The sequence below is a fragment of the Sus scrofa genome, chromosome 1 (genome assembly GCF_054392235.1).
Source record: "Sus scrofa isolate SSC_HxYL_T2T_F1_AM1 chromosome 1, Sscrofa_HxYL_maternal_Yorkshire_Landrace_v2.0, whole genome shotgun sequence".
Lineage (NCBI taxonomy): Eukaryota > Metazoa > Chordata > Mammalia > Artiodactyla > Suidae > Sus > Sus scrofa.
In genome coordinates this window covers 250,357,726-250,374,691 of record NC_139383.1, presented here as the reverse complement: position 1 = coordinate 250,374,691, position 16,966 = coordinate 250,357,726, and the positions used below count along the sequence as shown (strand labels likewise).

Below are 16,966 nucleotides of genomic sequence, written 5' to 3'. Positions count from 1 at the left end.
TTCAGTACATGCTGTCAGTGCAGAAAAGCAGACCTGTGATAACATACGATGGTATATCCTTTTTGGCAATACATGAAGACCTTTAATGTCTAGATTATTTATGCCAGTACTTTTTCTTAGCAACTGTTCTAAGGATATCAGTAAGAATGTATGTATACTCAAAAGTTAGATAAAACAACCATCTAAACAGATCAACGATTGGGAGTAAATATGGAAGAGATATTTAACAAAAGCATCCTCAATTTTTTATTTAAATGATGGAGAAATGCTCATGCAAGAATGCTAATAAGTAAACAGAATTTGGAGGTAAACATGGTGCATTTTAATATATTTAAGATCTTATGAATGAGCGTGTATGATTTAAAACATTTTTTAAAACTAAAGAAATGTATTGTTTCATTGAACATATCAACGTCCCAAGCCAAGATACCTGAAATATGACAAGGAAGAGATTCTTTTGTTCACTCTGAGCAGATTCCACTTTTTCCTGCAGTCTTTCTATTTGTTCCTCAAGAGCCCCATCTTTCCTGTCACTGCTTCTGTCGTCGTCATCACTTCGCTACAGAATGCAAAGAACAAAAACAAAATACCATTTAGAATTCCAGTGTATTCAATCCCACCAACTAAACAGGAGGATTTTATTGTATATGATAAGATGCTATGTGAAGACTTGTACTCTTCAGTAAAAGTTATCCACTGTCCCAAATATACAGGCATATGTCCAAAGTCCTGGGAGTACTTATCTAAGCCAGGGAAATTCAGTGGCACTAGTCTTGGGGTAATGGTGCTGGAAGTGTTTTGCTACAAAGCAGAAATGAGTTATGCCTTTTACAAGGCAGTCCATTCAAGAAGGAGATGTGTGTCACGTTTTCCTTCTATTAAAATGAAAACAGCTTTGAAGTTCCATGGAAAATGTCCAGGTATGTTTTTTATGAAATTGCTGTGAACCTGAGTTTGTGAACAAAGAGCCACTGCCCCCAAGAGAACCTACAGGGTTAGGGCCTCGGGCATCTCTCATCACAATACTTTTCATCAACATAAATCTAATGCCCTCACAAAAGCTATTAGCCACACATGACTGCTCAGCACTTGAAATGTGCTTAGTGTGACTCAGGAACTGAATTTTAAATTGTATTACAATTTAATTAGCTTAAAGTTAAATGTTTAAAACAAACAAAAAAAAGTTCTCACTGTGGTGCAGCAGAAACGAATCTGACTAGGAACCATGAGGTTGAGGGTTCGATCCCTGGCCTTGCTCAGTAGGTTAAGGATCTGGCGTTGCCATGAGCTGTGGTGTAGGTCGCAGATGCAGCTCGGAATCTGAGTTGCTGTGGCTGTGGCGTAGGCCGGCAGCTGTAGCTATGATTTGACCCCTCACCTGGGAACCTCCATATGCCGTGGGTGCGGCTCTAAAAAGCAAAAAAAAAAAAAAAAAAAAAGTTAAATGTTGCTGGTGGTTACTGTGTTGGATACCATATATCTAGAGACCAGTGTGGCATGAGGGAAAGTCCCTGGCGTTTATACACATGTAAGATGGGCATGATGCCATTTACCTTACAGTATTTTAGGTTTGTCAGTGTTTATATACACATGTCCGTATGGAGACTAGCACCTGCACTTGCTCTAGGCTCACAGAAGTCATTCTTGCTTTCACCCTCTACTCTGATAAATGTGCATAGCATTAGAAAATTCTATCAGGAACAATACCAGCACTGTTACGCTACATTTCAGGATACAGCCAGTTCACTGTTTCCACCCAAAGGGGCTAAAATACTAAAGTGACTAATATGAGAATTTTACAGGCTGGGAATGATGGCCCCCTCTCCCCACAGTACTGGGTTAGTGGTGAGCACCAACAATCTTCTCCCTCTTGCATCAGAAACTCACAGAAACACGGGTGTCCTCCTCTCTTCGCTTCCTCCCCTTTTGGGAAGGCAAACATGATCTAGAGGTAGTGAATAATGGAAAAGTCAGGCTTGTGGCTTCCTAAACAGGTTCACCACACAGAACAGAGAACAGGAGACCACGGGTCCTTCCTCTTCCTGCACTTCCTGCAAACAGCTCCGCCTAATTTGGTCTCAGAAAAATAAGTTCCCATCAAGGTAATTAATATTCTCCAGAGTTTCTGGTAAACCTCCTTGGACCATTTACAATCATCATGAGACTCACCCGTTTGTGTTGCCTTGCGAGTTTTTCTTTAGCTTCTTCTAGCTCTTTCTGAATCTTCAGAACATGTTTGTTCATCTTACGAATTGTGGAGTGCAGGATTTCCCAAACAAACAATCTTAAAGTAATAAGGCATTTGGTTAGTCTATGTTACACTAAGAGAATATAAGACCTCTCAACTTTCATAACCTACTCATTCTTAAGGTTTGATATAGCCTTCTATTATTTAGGCAGAATAAGTCATTTCTCTAACAACACTTAGGAGTTTTCTTGTGTTACCAGTTGTGCAAGCATCTAGCTCTATCCGTGAGACTCAGGTGAGCTTCCTAAAGGCAGTGCTGGGTCTTTCTGTTGCCTTCATTTGTGAATGCCAACTTGGCTGGTATGATAATCCTAGGCCACGCCCTTTCACCCTAAGGACTCACTAGTCAGAGGACTCGGTCTAGTGTCCTCTGCCAATAACAGATACAATGAAGAGGATAAAGGTTGTGATGTATGCTTCTGTCTTTGCAAGTAACTTTGTGTCAACTCTTGCCATTCCAGTCCTGATCAGTTATAAAGCCTATGGACTCAACTTCACGTATAAGAACCAAGCTTAATGAAAAGTCTCTTTCCTTTAGGTGGAATGGATGAATCTTCTGTGTATTAAATCTAGGAGTTTTATGACTGAAGTGAGACCTTCCTCCCCCGTGGCATTCAGGTGCCCACCAGGCTTTCCTCATTCCCTCTGTGATGTGTACTTAATCTATCATGGATACTGACTTCTCCTAGTTCTTAATACGCATTTCAGGTCCCCAGGGGAATTGAACTCTTGCCCTAGTCCCACTGTCTAGTTGAAACCCTGATATACAGCCTGATCTTCCCTTCCAATAGTCTGGATCCTCTTTTTTTTTTTTTTCCTTTTTTTGGCCGCACCCATGGTGTGTGGAAGTTCTTGGGCCAGGGCTCAAATCCGAGCTGCAGCTGCAACCTGTACCACAGGTGCAGCAACACTAGACCCTTAACCCACTGTGGGGACAGGGATCAAACCTGCAACTCTGCAGCAACCCAAGCCACTGCAGAGACAAGCTGGATCCTTAACCTGCTGCACCACAGTGGAAATTCCAGCCTAGATCCTTCATAAGTATTTCTACTTGATTGAGTCCTAATTTATGGGTGTGTTCCTAAGAGACACTGCAACTAGACTGGGTATGTGTATATCCATTGTGTGGAATCTTTGTAAAATGCAATCCTGCCAGATTGGACTGATAGTAATATCAACCTGATTTGGATCAGAATTTGGAACTCATGTGTAAGAGACCACATTTCTTAGAGAATACAGTCCTAGTAAAATAACCCATGTTACCTGGTAAAGTCACGAGATAGTTCTGAAGAGAAGATCCAGTTTGCTACTGCAGCACAGTCAACAATCTGCGTACGAATCATCTTATCTACTAGTACAGCAATCATCTACGAAGAGAGAATAAGTGTTATTACGTAGGCCACAATAATCCCACTGCTTCAAAAGTAAAGTAGGAGGACCGTGACATTCATCTTCAGTGGCCATGGAACTGATCAATTTAACCATGAGGTCTTACTATTTGTTTTGCCTTCTGCTTGGCTCTGGTACTTACTTTAAGAATACAGTAATACCAACAGGAGTTCCTGTTGTGGCGCAGCAGAAACTAATCTGACTAGGAACCATGAGGTTGCGATCCCTGGCCTTGCTCAGTGGGTTAAGGATCCGGCATTGCCGTGAGCTATGGTATAGGTCACAGACCTGGCTCGGATCTGGTGTTGCTGAGGCTCTGGTGTAGGTCAGCAGCAACAGCTCTGATTAGACCCCTAGCCCTGGAACCTCCATATGCCACGGGTGTGGCCCTAAAAAGACAAAAAAAAAAAAAAAAAAAAAAATTATATACAGTAACACCAATAAAGATTAAAAAAAACCCTGAATGTTAACACTTAAATTTTTCTGAAAACTACTGTAGTTTATACAAAAATATATAATTTTCATTGAATTCTAGAATTTAAAATTTCAGGAGCATTTTATCATGAAAATTTAAAATATACTCTGAAATTTATTTTAATGCTTTTTAACACATATGAAAATAGTATACTGAGATTTGTGAAATCTGGACCTTGTTTATAGAAATTGGATAGACCAGATAATTATTTCCTACCCAACTAAGGAATCTTTCAAGAAATAAGCATTCTTGAGTACTAAAAATGTGCTGAGATAATATCAAACCAAATCGTAACACTTGCTCTTTAAAGAGGGACTCAAAAATTACTACTCCCATAGCCCTGAAATTACAGACTTTAAATAAAACATTCTATAGGCAGTCAAATTTCTTACTTTGTAAACTAAAATGATGGTGTTAACTGCCTTATTTTTATTTATTTTTGTCTTTTTTTTTTTTTTTTTTTTTGTCTTTTTGTTGTTGTTGCTATTTCTTGGGCTGCTCCCGCGGCATATGGAGGTTCCCAGGCTAGGGGTTGAATCGGAGCTGTAGCCACCAGCCTACGCCAGAGCCACAGCAACGCAGCATCCGAGCCGCGTCTGCAACCTACACCACAGCTCACGGCAACGCCGGATCGTTAACCCACTGAGCAAGGGCAGGGACCGAACCCGCAACCTCATGGTTCCTAGTCGGATTCGTTAACCACTGCGCCACGACGGGAACTCCAACTGCCTTATTTTTATACCATCCAACCCATTCAGCACCTCAACATGTCTAATTAAATAGTTTTACCTGTGGATGGTTCCGCCAGACCTCAAACATGACTCTTAGAACATGTAATTTTCCTTCATCACTTTCAGCTAGGGTTTTGAAGACTTCATGAAATCTTTGGATGGGGGGGAGAGAAAATACCACATATAAACTTACTAAGCATTTTTAATGTTTACAGTGCCTTTACAATGTGAATTTACAGTGAAATATGTAAGTGCAAAAATACAAAATATTTACCATTAAGGGTATAAAAGGTATGATTAGGAAATCATAGTTTATATGCAGTTTGTCAAAAAAAATCATAGAATTACAATATACTGTCATTAGCCTAGGACTGTGGTTACCACGTATCTGAGAATAGGTAAGGCCTGAGGAACTGTCTCCAAACACAGGTGCAATAATGACTGTACTTTCTATGGGAACCTGGCAGGTCACAGAGAGACCTGGAAGTTGAGATGGGGGTGAGGAATCCAGTTTCTCTGCTTGACTGGAGGAATAGCTAAATTTTTTTTCTTCTTTTGGACTGACAAGTCAGAAAGCTATCTTTAGATGCCAACTTTTGGGTGTCTCCCAAAAATATAGCTGGCTCTCAATTCTGCTCACCTTCTTCTAATGAAGACGCTTAGATAAGGTGGGAACTTCTTAACTGTTTATATGAATGCCCTATAAATCCAGGTCTTTCGTTTCTTTCTTTAAAAGTTTATGTGAAAAAAATGTACATTCTGTATATACACGTAAACTATACAAACAGACTGACGGGAGCCACAGGATGGGGATTTTAGCTACCACAAACCAAAACCCAATGTATCAAATTATGTAATACTATTATTAAGATCTTGATATTTGATGGGTTAAAATTACTATGCTATTGGTATTCACCAAGCAAAGTTATAAGCCCTCAAGACAGGGTGTGTGTTCTGGTTGCACTTACTTTGCAAGAGCGCTGAAGGAGTGGCTGAATGACTTGGCTGCTAAGTGTAGCAGAGTCTGTACAAAGACCTCTATTTTTAATGGGTTAAAGCTGAATCCTTCATCTGAAAAATAATCCATAGTAAGAGAGTTAGGAAAATGTTAGTATAGCAATTCTCTGTTCCCTTGCCTGAATCACTAAAGATGGCACACTCATCCAAATGCTAAGTCAGACATTCGTGCAACATTCTATGAGTGCTAATAAACGACAAAGACCATCACCGATTTCAAACACTTAAAATGTAAAACTAAGCATAATCTTAGTTGTTAGTTTTTTGGAATTGTTTGCTTAATTCTTCTATATAATCTATTTCTTTTTACAAATTCCACATAGATTTCCTGGTTCATCTCTCTCTAAATGGTGGTTCTAATAATACAGTTAGAAGAAGAAAACACAGTATGCCCTTCACACTTAGGTCTGTGTCCTAAGATGTCTGACAGAGTCTGATACCACCATCATGAATTGTACTTTTTAAATATATTTTCTCTAACATCATAATACATTTTCTTAGAAAAATCTAAACAAAACCGTACTAAATAATCCAAATACCATAATGTTTTAAGTTATTTTTCAGTATCCATATTACATACAGCTCTAAGAAAAATTTCCCCCCAAATGGTTACCCAGTTGTCACAGGAGACTTTTCATCTGTTTTACTGACTTATGTTTTGTTTTAGTTACTGTATTTTTCAGGATGTTTTAATGTGTGATATAGCAAATCCTGCTCATCACTTTTTGTCTTATCTCCTTATTGATGATAAACTTACAAATTATTTTACTAATTTTCCCATTCTTCCCCAGGAAAAAAAATCTAGAGGTGTTGGTTGGAATTATTACATGGCATATACTTCATAAATGTGAATCATTATTATAGTAGTTTTATTTGGAGAGAACATCACTTTATAATACATCAGTCATCCTGCATAGGAACCCCTCTAAGGTGAAAGCAGGGAATGCTTAAGGGACAACCTGGGTTCTAGGAACAAATGACAGGCTGGACAAGCCAAACAAATACGAGTGTTTAATTCTCTTACCATCATCGTCATCCTGGTTAGGATTTGGTACATCTTTCAGAATGCTGAAGATTTCATCGTTGGTCGCTTTACTTTTAAAGGCCACAGCTAAACAGAGGGCAACTGAATGTCCAGGAAGGGTGTCTAAGCACAGAATGGGGGTGGGGGAAGTAGATCACGTTTTAAGACTATTCTTGTAATAAATAACAGAGAGATTAAAAAAAAAAAAAAAAAAAAAAACAACCTCAAAAACAGTACTCTTTATCCTAAGCTCAATATTTAATGTATATAAAGACAACCACCCGTGAACGTTTCATTTAATAGGTCAATGGTTTTTCACCTGAAAGAGAGCATAAGAACTAATTCTCGCCTCAATACTTACTTAGGAACACGTGGCTAACTGAAATTCAGAGTTACAAGGGGTGCTGCTCTTCCTCAGGGATGAGGGCTGAGGGGAAGTATGGATGCAGATGCAGTTGTCCTTTGACAGTCTTCTAATTCCTTTTGTATTTATTTCTTTTTCTTTTTTCTTTCTTTCTTTTTTTTTTTTCTTTCTTTTTTTTTTTTTAAAGGGCTGTCTGTACCTGTGGCATATGGAAGTTCCCAGGGTAGGGGTCAAATCGGAGCTGTAGCTGCCGGCCTACACCACAGCCACAGTAACACCAGATCCAAGCTGCATCTGTGACCTACAGCACAGCTCATGGCAACACCAGATCCTTAACCCACTGAGGGAGGCCAGGGCTCGAACCCGAATCTTTATGGGTTTGTAACCTGTTGAGCCACAACGGGAACTCCCTAAATTCCTTTTGTAAAAGGTGAAAATCAATGTATTTCTCTCATTTTTGTCAATGTACCCTTCCTTTTCCTTTTTCCTAAGATAGTGAAAACTAAGTTTGAGTTTGAGCAAGGTGAAGGATGCCAACTAATGACAGATTTTTTTGCTTTTCTTTTTTGCTGAGTCTACGCACTTGTATTTACCTAAGCCAGACAGATGCTCATGTGCTGTGACTCCACATAATTACTATTGGTTAATATCTGTTGAGTCTTTACTGTGTAAAATTTGTGCTAATTTATACTGTAAGGCATCTCCAGAGCAATCAGAAATCTACTTTTAATGTAAGGTAGACAAAGAGGTAACAAAGAGGCAATCCTGCCTGACAGACTGAGTTACCAAGAACTTAGAGTGAGTAAAATCAGTTACAACAGATCACATGTGCTCTGTGCTTTTCCTTGAAAGGAGAAAATAAGGGCGGGGGCGGGGGGAGAGAATCCCCTGCCACTGAGGAGTCTCCATTCTAGGTGTAGGGGGGAAACCAAGATATTCACAAAAGCAGCAGCCAGAGAGCAACATAAAACTGCCTTGCTAAAGGTAAAAACAAACAAAACAGGAAGTGTACCTTGGGCTAGACCCCGGAGAGAGAATTGGAATTAGAGAACAGAAAGGGCTTTCCAGAATGGGATAATGGCACAAAGGCAAAACCAAGAGCAAGAAGCATGAGGAGTTCCCATCATGGCTCAGTGGTTAGCAAATGCAAATAGCATCCATGAGGATCTGGGTTCGATCCCTGGCCTCACTCAGTGGGTTAAGGATCTGGTGTTGCCATGAGCTGTGCTGCAGGTCACAGATGCAGCTTGGATCCTGTGTGGCTGTGGCTGTGGCCAGCAGCTGTAGTTCCGATTAGACCCCTAGCCTGGGAACCTCCATATGCCATGAGTGGGCCCTAAAAAGACAAAACAAAACAAAAAAACAAGAAGCAGTTAAAAAAAAAAAAAAAAAGAAGTGGGCCTGGATAAAGTAGAGGTTAACCTGAGAAGAACTGACAAATAACAAAGTTAGAACAACTGTTAGGAGGCCTTTCAAAGTTAGGCTGAGCTATTTCTATGGGGAAAAAGAAAGCTCAGTGTTTAACAAAAGTCTTAACTCTTGGATATCAAAAACGGTATCATCTTATGGTTCGCTGAGCCAGTACAATGCAGAAAACGCAGAACCTGGCACTTATAAGTGCCATATCAGGAAAACACAATGGTCAAGAGTGGGACTGTTCAGGTAGTAAACCTGGATTTGAGTCTGGGCTTTACCATTCAGAAGCAATCTCACTCTGTCTTTACCTCTCTGGAGCCATTTCCTCATTGTACAATTGGTATAATAAACATACCTATTTCTCAGAGCCGTTTTAAGGATTAAGTGACATAGTAACGTAGGAAATGTACTTATCACTGGGACTGACTGAGTTTATTTCAAGGAAAACAGGTGTAGTCTGAAGGGCAGGTGGAGAAGCAGTGGTGCCATATGAGAAGGCAAGGGAGAGGAGTGAGTTTCAAGATGCAAAGCACCACTACACACTGAAATGGAAGGCTCATGGAAGAGCCATGTTTGGTACCATCTGAAAAGACTAGCCTGGAAACCCCGCACCTAAGTCCCGCCACTGATCACAATGTACACCCTTACCTTCAGTAAGTATAAAGCACAAAATGGCATATCAAATTATACAGCCCCCCTGATTGACAGTGTAATCTCAGAAATGATGTGACGAAAAAGTCAGAACATATCTGAGAATTCTAGAGGCATACTGCTGGCCAAAATGTAGTCTAGGTACACCTATGTTCTGACAGCTGAACTGTTCAAATGATAATCAATTCAAGTAATCGCCTTTGCTGTGACAAACATTTTCATTTTAATAAGGTCTGGCTATAAATTCATCTTGCTATACTTAGCAGCACATTTAAAACAATGTCATGGATGTAACATTATAAATAGTATTAAATGAAAAAAGTTAAAACAACCTAGTAATAACCAAGTAAATCACAATGAACCTTCATAATGATGACAGGGCAAATAAAACAGTAATGGCTAGTGAGAGATCACCTTTCAAACAGAAAATATAACCCCAAGAAAAGAAAAAGTTCATTCTTCATCTTAGATAACTGACTTCAGAGAATACTTGCATTAGTACTTTTTAAAAATAGATTTGTTTTATTACTTACTGCTACTTTCATCTCCATACTTGTAAATGCAGGTTGGGTTTGCAGGACACAGAGCGGAGAAGGTAGGAGGGACAATATCTAATATACGCTGATGGTAAGATAACCTGCAATACAAACAAGAGCCTCAGAAAATGTCATTCATATGTTCCATTCTTTGGGAATATCCAGCTTAACCTCCAACACCCTGGAGTCAGCTCACAACCAAGAAGTAAAAGTGGGAAAACAGGTCCTTTAAATTTTTGTCCAGGCCAGCACAACAGAACTCCGGCCTTCTTCAGAACTGACTGATTTGCACTGAGATGTGGGCCAGTGATGGTGAGGTAGGGTGAGGCAGAGGACACAGCTTGTATGGTTGGGAGATGAGTTATATTGTAGCAATAAATACTTACTGAGCCTAACGGGAGTCAAATTTCTTTTTTCTTTTTTTTTGTCTTTTTGCTATTTCTTTGGGCCGCTCCCATGGCATATGGAGGTTCCCAGGCTCGGGGTCAAATCGGAGCTGTAGCCCCCAGCCTACGCCAGAGCCACAGCAATCCGAGCCGTGTCTGCAACCTACACCACAGCTCACGGCACACAAACATTAACACAAACTCGGGCTCCTTGAATAAACTGATGATTCCTGGGAAGGGGCAAGGAAACACAGGATGAGCCTAGAACCTGTGCCACAAATAAGGAAATGCTCAATAACTGGAAGGAGATATTAAAAAAGAAAAAAAGGGAAAAAAAGGGAAGTTCCCATATGGCGCAGCAGGTTAAGGCAGATCTGGTGTTGCTGCAGTTGTGGTACAAGTGTGGTGTGGGTTTGATCCCTGGCCCAAGAACTTCCATATGCCAAGGGTGTGGCAAAACAAAACAAAACAAACCCACATGAGCCACAAGGGACTCTCAATGGACAAATCAGGGACAACTTGAGCATCAAAAAAATGACAGTCATGAATTATAACACACTGAATAGGTTACCAAAGGGGAAAGGTGGGGCAGAGGCAGGAATGGACCAGGAGTTTGGGACTGGCATATGCACACTGAGGTATATGGAATGACTGGCCATTGGGGACCTGCTATATATAGCACAGGAGACTCTACCCAATATTCTGTGAAAAATTCTATGGGAAAAGAATCTGAAAAAGAATGGATGTGTGTATGTATAACTGAATCACTTTGTTGGACAGCAGAAATTACCACAACATTGTAAATCAACTATACTTCAATAAAACTTCAAAAAAAATGAAAAAACAAATAAAAAAAAACCCCACTGAATGAAAGAGTCCCTACTAATACATAAACACAGGAATAAATAGGTGAAAAAGGAAAGCTCTTACCGTAGAATGCCAACTAGTAAATGTAGAAAGAATAATGGAAAGTGAGAACCATCACCTGGCAACCACTGTAGTGGTGGCATATAAAAGTAGTTGTCGGAGTTCCTGGCATGGCGCAGTGGTTAACGAATCCGACTAGGAACCATGTGGGTTCGGTCCCTGGCCTTGCTCAGTGGGTTAACAATCCTGCATTGCCGTGAGCTGCGGTGTAGGTTGCAGACGTGGCTCGGATCCCGCGTTGCTGTGGCTCTGGCGTAGGCTGGTGGCTACAGCTCCGATTTGACCCCTAGCCTGGGAACCTCCATATGCTGTAGGAGCGGCCTAAGAAATAGCAAAAAAAGACAAATAAATAAATAAATAAATAAAACTACTTAAAAAAAAAAAAAAGTAGTTGTCAGTGGAGGTCTGATGAAAAATAGGATGTGAGTGTTAAGCTCAGAACATTTTCCACAAAATATTAACCAACCACAAAGGGGAAAATGGTGAATTTAAGTTAGAGAAGCCTGGCAGACACCAATATGGCCACATGATCAAAGTTAACATCTCGAGTGGTAGAACAATGCAAGACTTGAGTTATGAGGACGCAGCAAGGCAACGCAACAAAGTTAGTCTACGTTCTTCAAGACTGACAAGAACGTGAAAGAGAAAGAATAATAGCTATTGAAGACTGAGGAATCTGAAGAAAATGACAACTAAGTGCTATTCATGTTCTTGGATCCAATTCTAGACTGGAAAGGAAAAAGACACTGTTGGGATGGTTGCTGAAATTTCAGCAGCGTCTATGGATTATACAGTTGTTATTACTGTGTCAGAGCTCATGTTCTGACTTGGAGCACTATATATGTTGGTCATGCAGGAGAGTGACTCGTTTGGGGAAATATATGACAGATCGTTAAAGGATCAGACATCCTATCTGCAGCTTGTTTTCAAAGAGTTTAGAAAAAGACCAATATGAAGAGTATATATACACTGAGAGGGGAAGAGGACTAAGCATTAGAACAAATGTGGTAAAATGTTAACAACTAGGCGATCTAGATGAACATGATATAGGGTTCTATTTTAGCAACTCTCCAGAAATTTGAAATTATTTCAAAGTATATTTGACTAAAAAACAAAAACTTCTTGGCTTAATTCACATAAAATCCAGCAGCATGGTTGCATAAGTTTTTCAGCCTAAATCTTTTTTTTTTGCTTTTTAGGGCCACACCTGGAGCATATGGAAGTTTCCAGGCTAGGGGTCTAATCAGAGTTCCAGCACAGCCACAGCAATGCAGGATCCGAGCTGTGTCTGCAACCTACACCACAGCTCATGGCAACATCAGATCCTTAACCCACTGATTGAGGCCAGGGATCAAACCTGCATCCCCATGGATCCTAGCTGGATTCCTTACCACTGAGCCATGATGGGAACTCCCCACCCTAAATCTTGACTAAAAACCTTAGAGAGGTAAGTACTTGGATTTAAAAAATGATATTCTGGACAAACATCACAAATGCAGAGAGGTGGAGTTCCCGTCGTGGCGCAGTGGTTAATGAATCCGACTAGGAACCATGAGGTTTCGGGTTCGGTCCCTGCCCTTGCTCAGTGGGTTAACGATCCAGCGTTGCCGTGAGCTGTGGTGTAGGTTGCAGACGCGGCTCAGATCCCGCGTTGCTGTGGCTCTGGCGTAGGCCAGTGGCTACAGCTCCGATTCAACCCCTAGCCTGGGAACCTCCATATGCCGCGGGAGCGGCCCAAGAAATAGCAACAACAACAACAACAACAACAAAAAGACAAAAGACAAAAAAAAAAAAAAAAAAAAAAAAAAGAAGATATACATACAAATGCAGAGAGGAGAAAAATCCCTCCCATAGAAATTAGAAGACCTAAGCTAAGGAGAAAACCCAAAAAACTTACCTCATACATTTTTCTAGAACTTCTCTTACAAACTTTGGTTTGGGACTTTCTGGATCTTGATTGAGACAATCTGACCTAATGAGGAAATATAGTTTTATGAGTTTACACATAATCTGCACTTATATCTAACTTGTGTTTCACCACAAATAGTTCCCCTCTATTTTTTCATTTATATATATATATATATATATATATATAAAACAAAAAAATCCGAATCTTTCAGACTGTGAAGAAGATTGCTTTGCCTTTATGTTACAGTATTAAATATTACATTTTTTATGGTAGATTATAGAGAATAGAAAGATAAACATAACACTACTTACCAATCTTCCCAGCTCCAGCGGAATTGGAAGTTACTCAGATGATGGGAAAACCAATTAATAAATCTATACAGAGAAGTGGGGGATGGGGGGAGAAAAGGATGAATGGCTGCAATTTATAATAGGAACTTACCTAATTCTTCAGACAAATAAAAGCCTATTTTTCCCCTACCTACAGCTGAATCCTCTCCTGTCACTTACTCTTTTCTGTGCAAATCCTTTAACTCATCTACTTCAAAAAGTAACAGTCCCCCATCTCAGTCCTAAGAGTGCTATCCTTTAAAAGTGAGTAACAGATATGATTCAAGTGCCTGTTGTGTGTCAAGTACCTTACATATGTTTATAATTTAATTCACAACAATAACTTCTGAGGAACCTATTATCTTCCCCATTTAATTGACAATGAAACAGAGGTGTGAGGTGCCAAAAAACAAAAAAAAAACCCAGCAGATACTTTCCTAAAGCACACCCCTCACATATTTATAATTTCAATCAGTGAAATTACTCAAGATAATAGGTCAATGACACAGGAGAGCCTTTACCAAAAATTTTCAAATATCCGCATTTGAACAATGGACATGCTAGATGATGGAATATGTTCAATATCTGTCCTGATCTACTCTGGGAAAATGACAGAGGTAAGAGAATTCTAGCTAATAAAGGCAGTACGTGGACCTCACCCAAAAGAGACAGTGGGCATGTAATTACCACAGCTATAAAAATCCAACATGGTCTTTTGTATAAACTGAGTCTTAAAGCTGTAATTATACAGAAGCTAATTATTTTAGAAGCAGATACTATCTATAAACAAAAATCACATATATAATATATAAACATACTAAATATACAGTATTAGTATTAGACTCTGCTTCTACATATGGGTTAGCATAAGGTCTATTTTAAAAGCTTACCTACCCACTACAGAGGGAAAAGTGTAACCATATCAAAGCACCAAACAAGTAAACAATGAATGAAATTAAAGAAAACCTCAGCATGGGCATCACTGAAAGTTAGACTAGAAAGTGTAATGTTATATTACAACAAGTATGGGTTTTATTACTATATAAAGCATTATTTGGGGGAGGCAGGGAAGAAAAACCAACTTGGAAATTCTTAACAAGGCAAATGTTTTTCTGATCCAGTTCTTCTATAAAGCACAGGGAGAAGCTGTTAACACCCAGTACAGAAAAAAGGCAGTTACTATACCTGTCTACACACGTAGTATTCATTGTGTCCAAACGCATGTATAGCATTTCAGTTGCCTGTGCAAGCTGTGAATTTCAGGATAAGGAAAACGATTCTCTATTCTTGAAAATAAGTTGTGACAGAGAAAATAACATTTCCTAGAAGTCTCCATAATGACTAATAATGCTGAGCTTCTTTTCAAGGAATTGATCTCTGAGGTAATCAATGATGTACATACAACACATTGGACTTGGACACATCAGTGAAATCAATATATTGAACATTTACATCACCTCTAAAATTTTCCTTTGCTCCTCTGGAATCCATCCTCCCTTCTTTCCTTCCTAATTTACGACCCAGAGCAAATGGTCTGCTGTCAGTTCATTACTTTGCCCTTTCTAGGATTTTGTGTAAATTGTATCATATAGTATGAATTCACATTTGTTTGGAATCTTTTACTTGACATAATTGCTTCATAATTCATTTATGTCTCTGCATTCATTGAAAATCTGTTCTTTTTTATTACTGAGTAGTATTCTATCATATAGATGTAACAAAACCTGCTTATCCCTTCATGTATTGATGGATATGTGAAAAATGTTTCCAGTTTGGGTTGTTGCACATAAAGCTAGGAACATTAATTCTTGGGTAAATACTCAAGAGCAGACTGCCTGAGATTGTATGCTGCACATAATGTTTAACTTTTAAAGAAACATCAAACTGTTTTTATAAACTGATTTAAACCCATAAGCAGAAATATAAAATAATGTTTTACAGCCTGGCCAAAGAAAGTAAGTTTAAAAACAAAGCAAAGGGGAGTTCCCATCTTGGCTTGGGGTAATGAACCTGACTAGTGTCCATTAGGACTTGGGTCTGATCCCTGGCCTTGCTCAGTGGGTTAAGGATTCGGGGGTTGCCATGAGCTGTGTTGTAGGTCGCACAATGCTATGGCTGTGGTGGAGGCTGGCAGCTATAACTCTGATTCGATCCTTAGCCTGGTAATTTCCATATGCCTTGCATGTGGCCCTCAAAAAACAAACAAACGAAAAACAAAGGAAAGGATACAACTTGGGGTAGAGAGCCAGGCTGAAGTTTGCACAGTTCAATGAGAAGTGTTGTGTACATCACATCGATGTGAGGGGGTGCTGGAAGCTGAAACAGTTCTGCAAAGATCACCTACAAAGGAATCAAGCACGATTGAGAACTCTATTCAACAGCTACCTGTGCACTTTTACTATTGGAAAGACCTCAATGTCCTAAAGGTTAACTCTATGATACTCATAATGAAAAAACATATTACGTTTTAACCTTTAAAATTATGCTTTTTTTTTTGGTCATTTTGCCTTTTCTAGGACCGCTCCTGTGGTATATGGAGGTTTCAGGCTAGGGGTCGAATCGGAGCTGTAGCCGCCAGCCCACGCCAGAGCCACGCAACACAGGATCCAAGTTGCGTCTGTGACCTACACCACAGCTCATGGCAACACCAGATCCTTAACCCACTGAACAAGGCCAGGGGTAGAACCCGCAACCACATGGTTCCTAGTTGGATTCGTTAACCACTATGCCACAACGGGAAAGCCTAAAATTATGCTCTTTATAACACAAAGATCTGGAGTTCCTGGTGTTGCATAACAGGATCAGCAGCATCTCCGGAGCGCTGGGATGTGCTTGATCCCTGGCCCAGCACAGTGGCAGTGGGTTAAGGATCAGGTGTTTGGATTTGATCCCCGGCCTGGGAACTCCTTATGCTGTGGGGAGGGAAGGAGAGAGGGAGGGAGAAAATAAATAAAACACAAAAATCTATAATTGACTACTGTAATTAAGATTTGTTAGCTCTACAATTCAATCAAATAAGAATATGCAAAAATTAATGCTTATTTGATACCCTCAGAGAACTGTCTCATTAAATTCCAACTTTGGAAGTATCAGGGTTAATTCAGGGAGAAATAATTCACTGGGGACTCAGAGATCCATCAGTGTTTCAATCCTATAAGAAGTAAAAGCCCCTCTTAAGACTCTGAGGATGGGAACGGACATTCTGCGCTGCTATTTGAAATCTTTTTGGTAGTCCAAAACTTCTTTGCCATGCTCTCATTCAGAAACTAGTTTCCATCCTACCAATGTAATTTGTGGTCCATCTACCTAAAATTCTAGAGCCTGGTCTGCATTCATTCCTTTGTCCCAGTCCCACCTCCCACACTTCTGTATTTCATTCTGATGAATTACTACATATTTTGCAGATTTAAAAATATGACTTATGTCTTGCACTTCAACTAACATGTCAGTGAGTCACGTTCATAGCCTAGCACACTCTCAAGTTCTGTAAAGGTAGAATAGATGCAATACTTTTAAGTAATCACACAGGTATAGAATGATAAAAAGTGAATAAAAAAAATACCT

The 16,966-nt window shown here is 39.6% G+C and overlaps 1 protein-coding gene across 6 annotated transcripts in view; it reads right to left on the bottom strand.

The window, feature by feature from the left end:
* The window catches only part of NCBP1 (nuclear cap binding protein subunit 1), a 51,167-nt gene that overhangs the window by 13,437 nt on the left and 20,764 nt on the right, over window positions 1-16,966 (bottom strand). For 4 of the 6 annotated variants that reach the window (XR_002336867.2, XR_014824399.1, XM_021066300.2 and 1 more), the window contains exons 11-21: window positions 15,632-15,742; window positions 14,588-14,652; window positions 13,385-13,447; window positions 13,062-13,136; window positions 9,849-9,952; window positions 6,885-7,007; window positions 5,812-5,914; window positions 4,902-4,995; window positions 3,512-3,615; window positions 2,170-2,284; window positions 431-559 (exon numbers count right to left, since the gene is read on the bottom strand). Coding sequence is in view for 2 of the 6 variants with exons in the window: in XM_021066300.2 (XP_020921959.1) it covers window positions 431-559; window positions 2,170-2,284; window positions 3,512-3,615; window positions 4,902-4,995; window positions 5,812-5,914; window positions 6,885-7,007; window positions 9,849-9,952; window positions 13,062-13,136; window positions 13,385-13,447; window positions 14,588-14,652; window positions 15,632-15,742 (1,086 nt within the window). In the remaining 4 variants the exon portion in view is untranslated. Of the gene's footprint in view, window positions 1-430; window positions 560-2,169; window positions 2,285-3,511; window positions 3,616-4,901; window positions 4,996-5,811; window positions 5,915-6,884; window positions 7,008-7,372; window positions 7,537-8,511; window positions 9,953-13,061; window positions 13,137-13,384; window positions 13,448-14,587; window positions 14,653-15,631; window positions 15,743-16,966 lie in introns of those variants that run through there. The other 2 variants (XR_014824400.1, XR_014824403.1) reach the window with 2 other exon arrangements.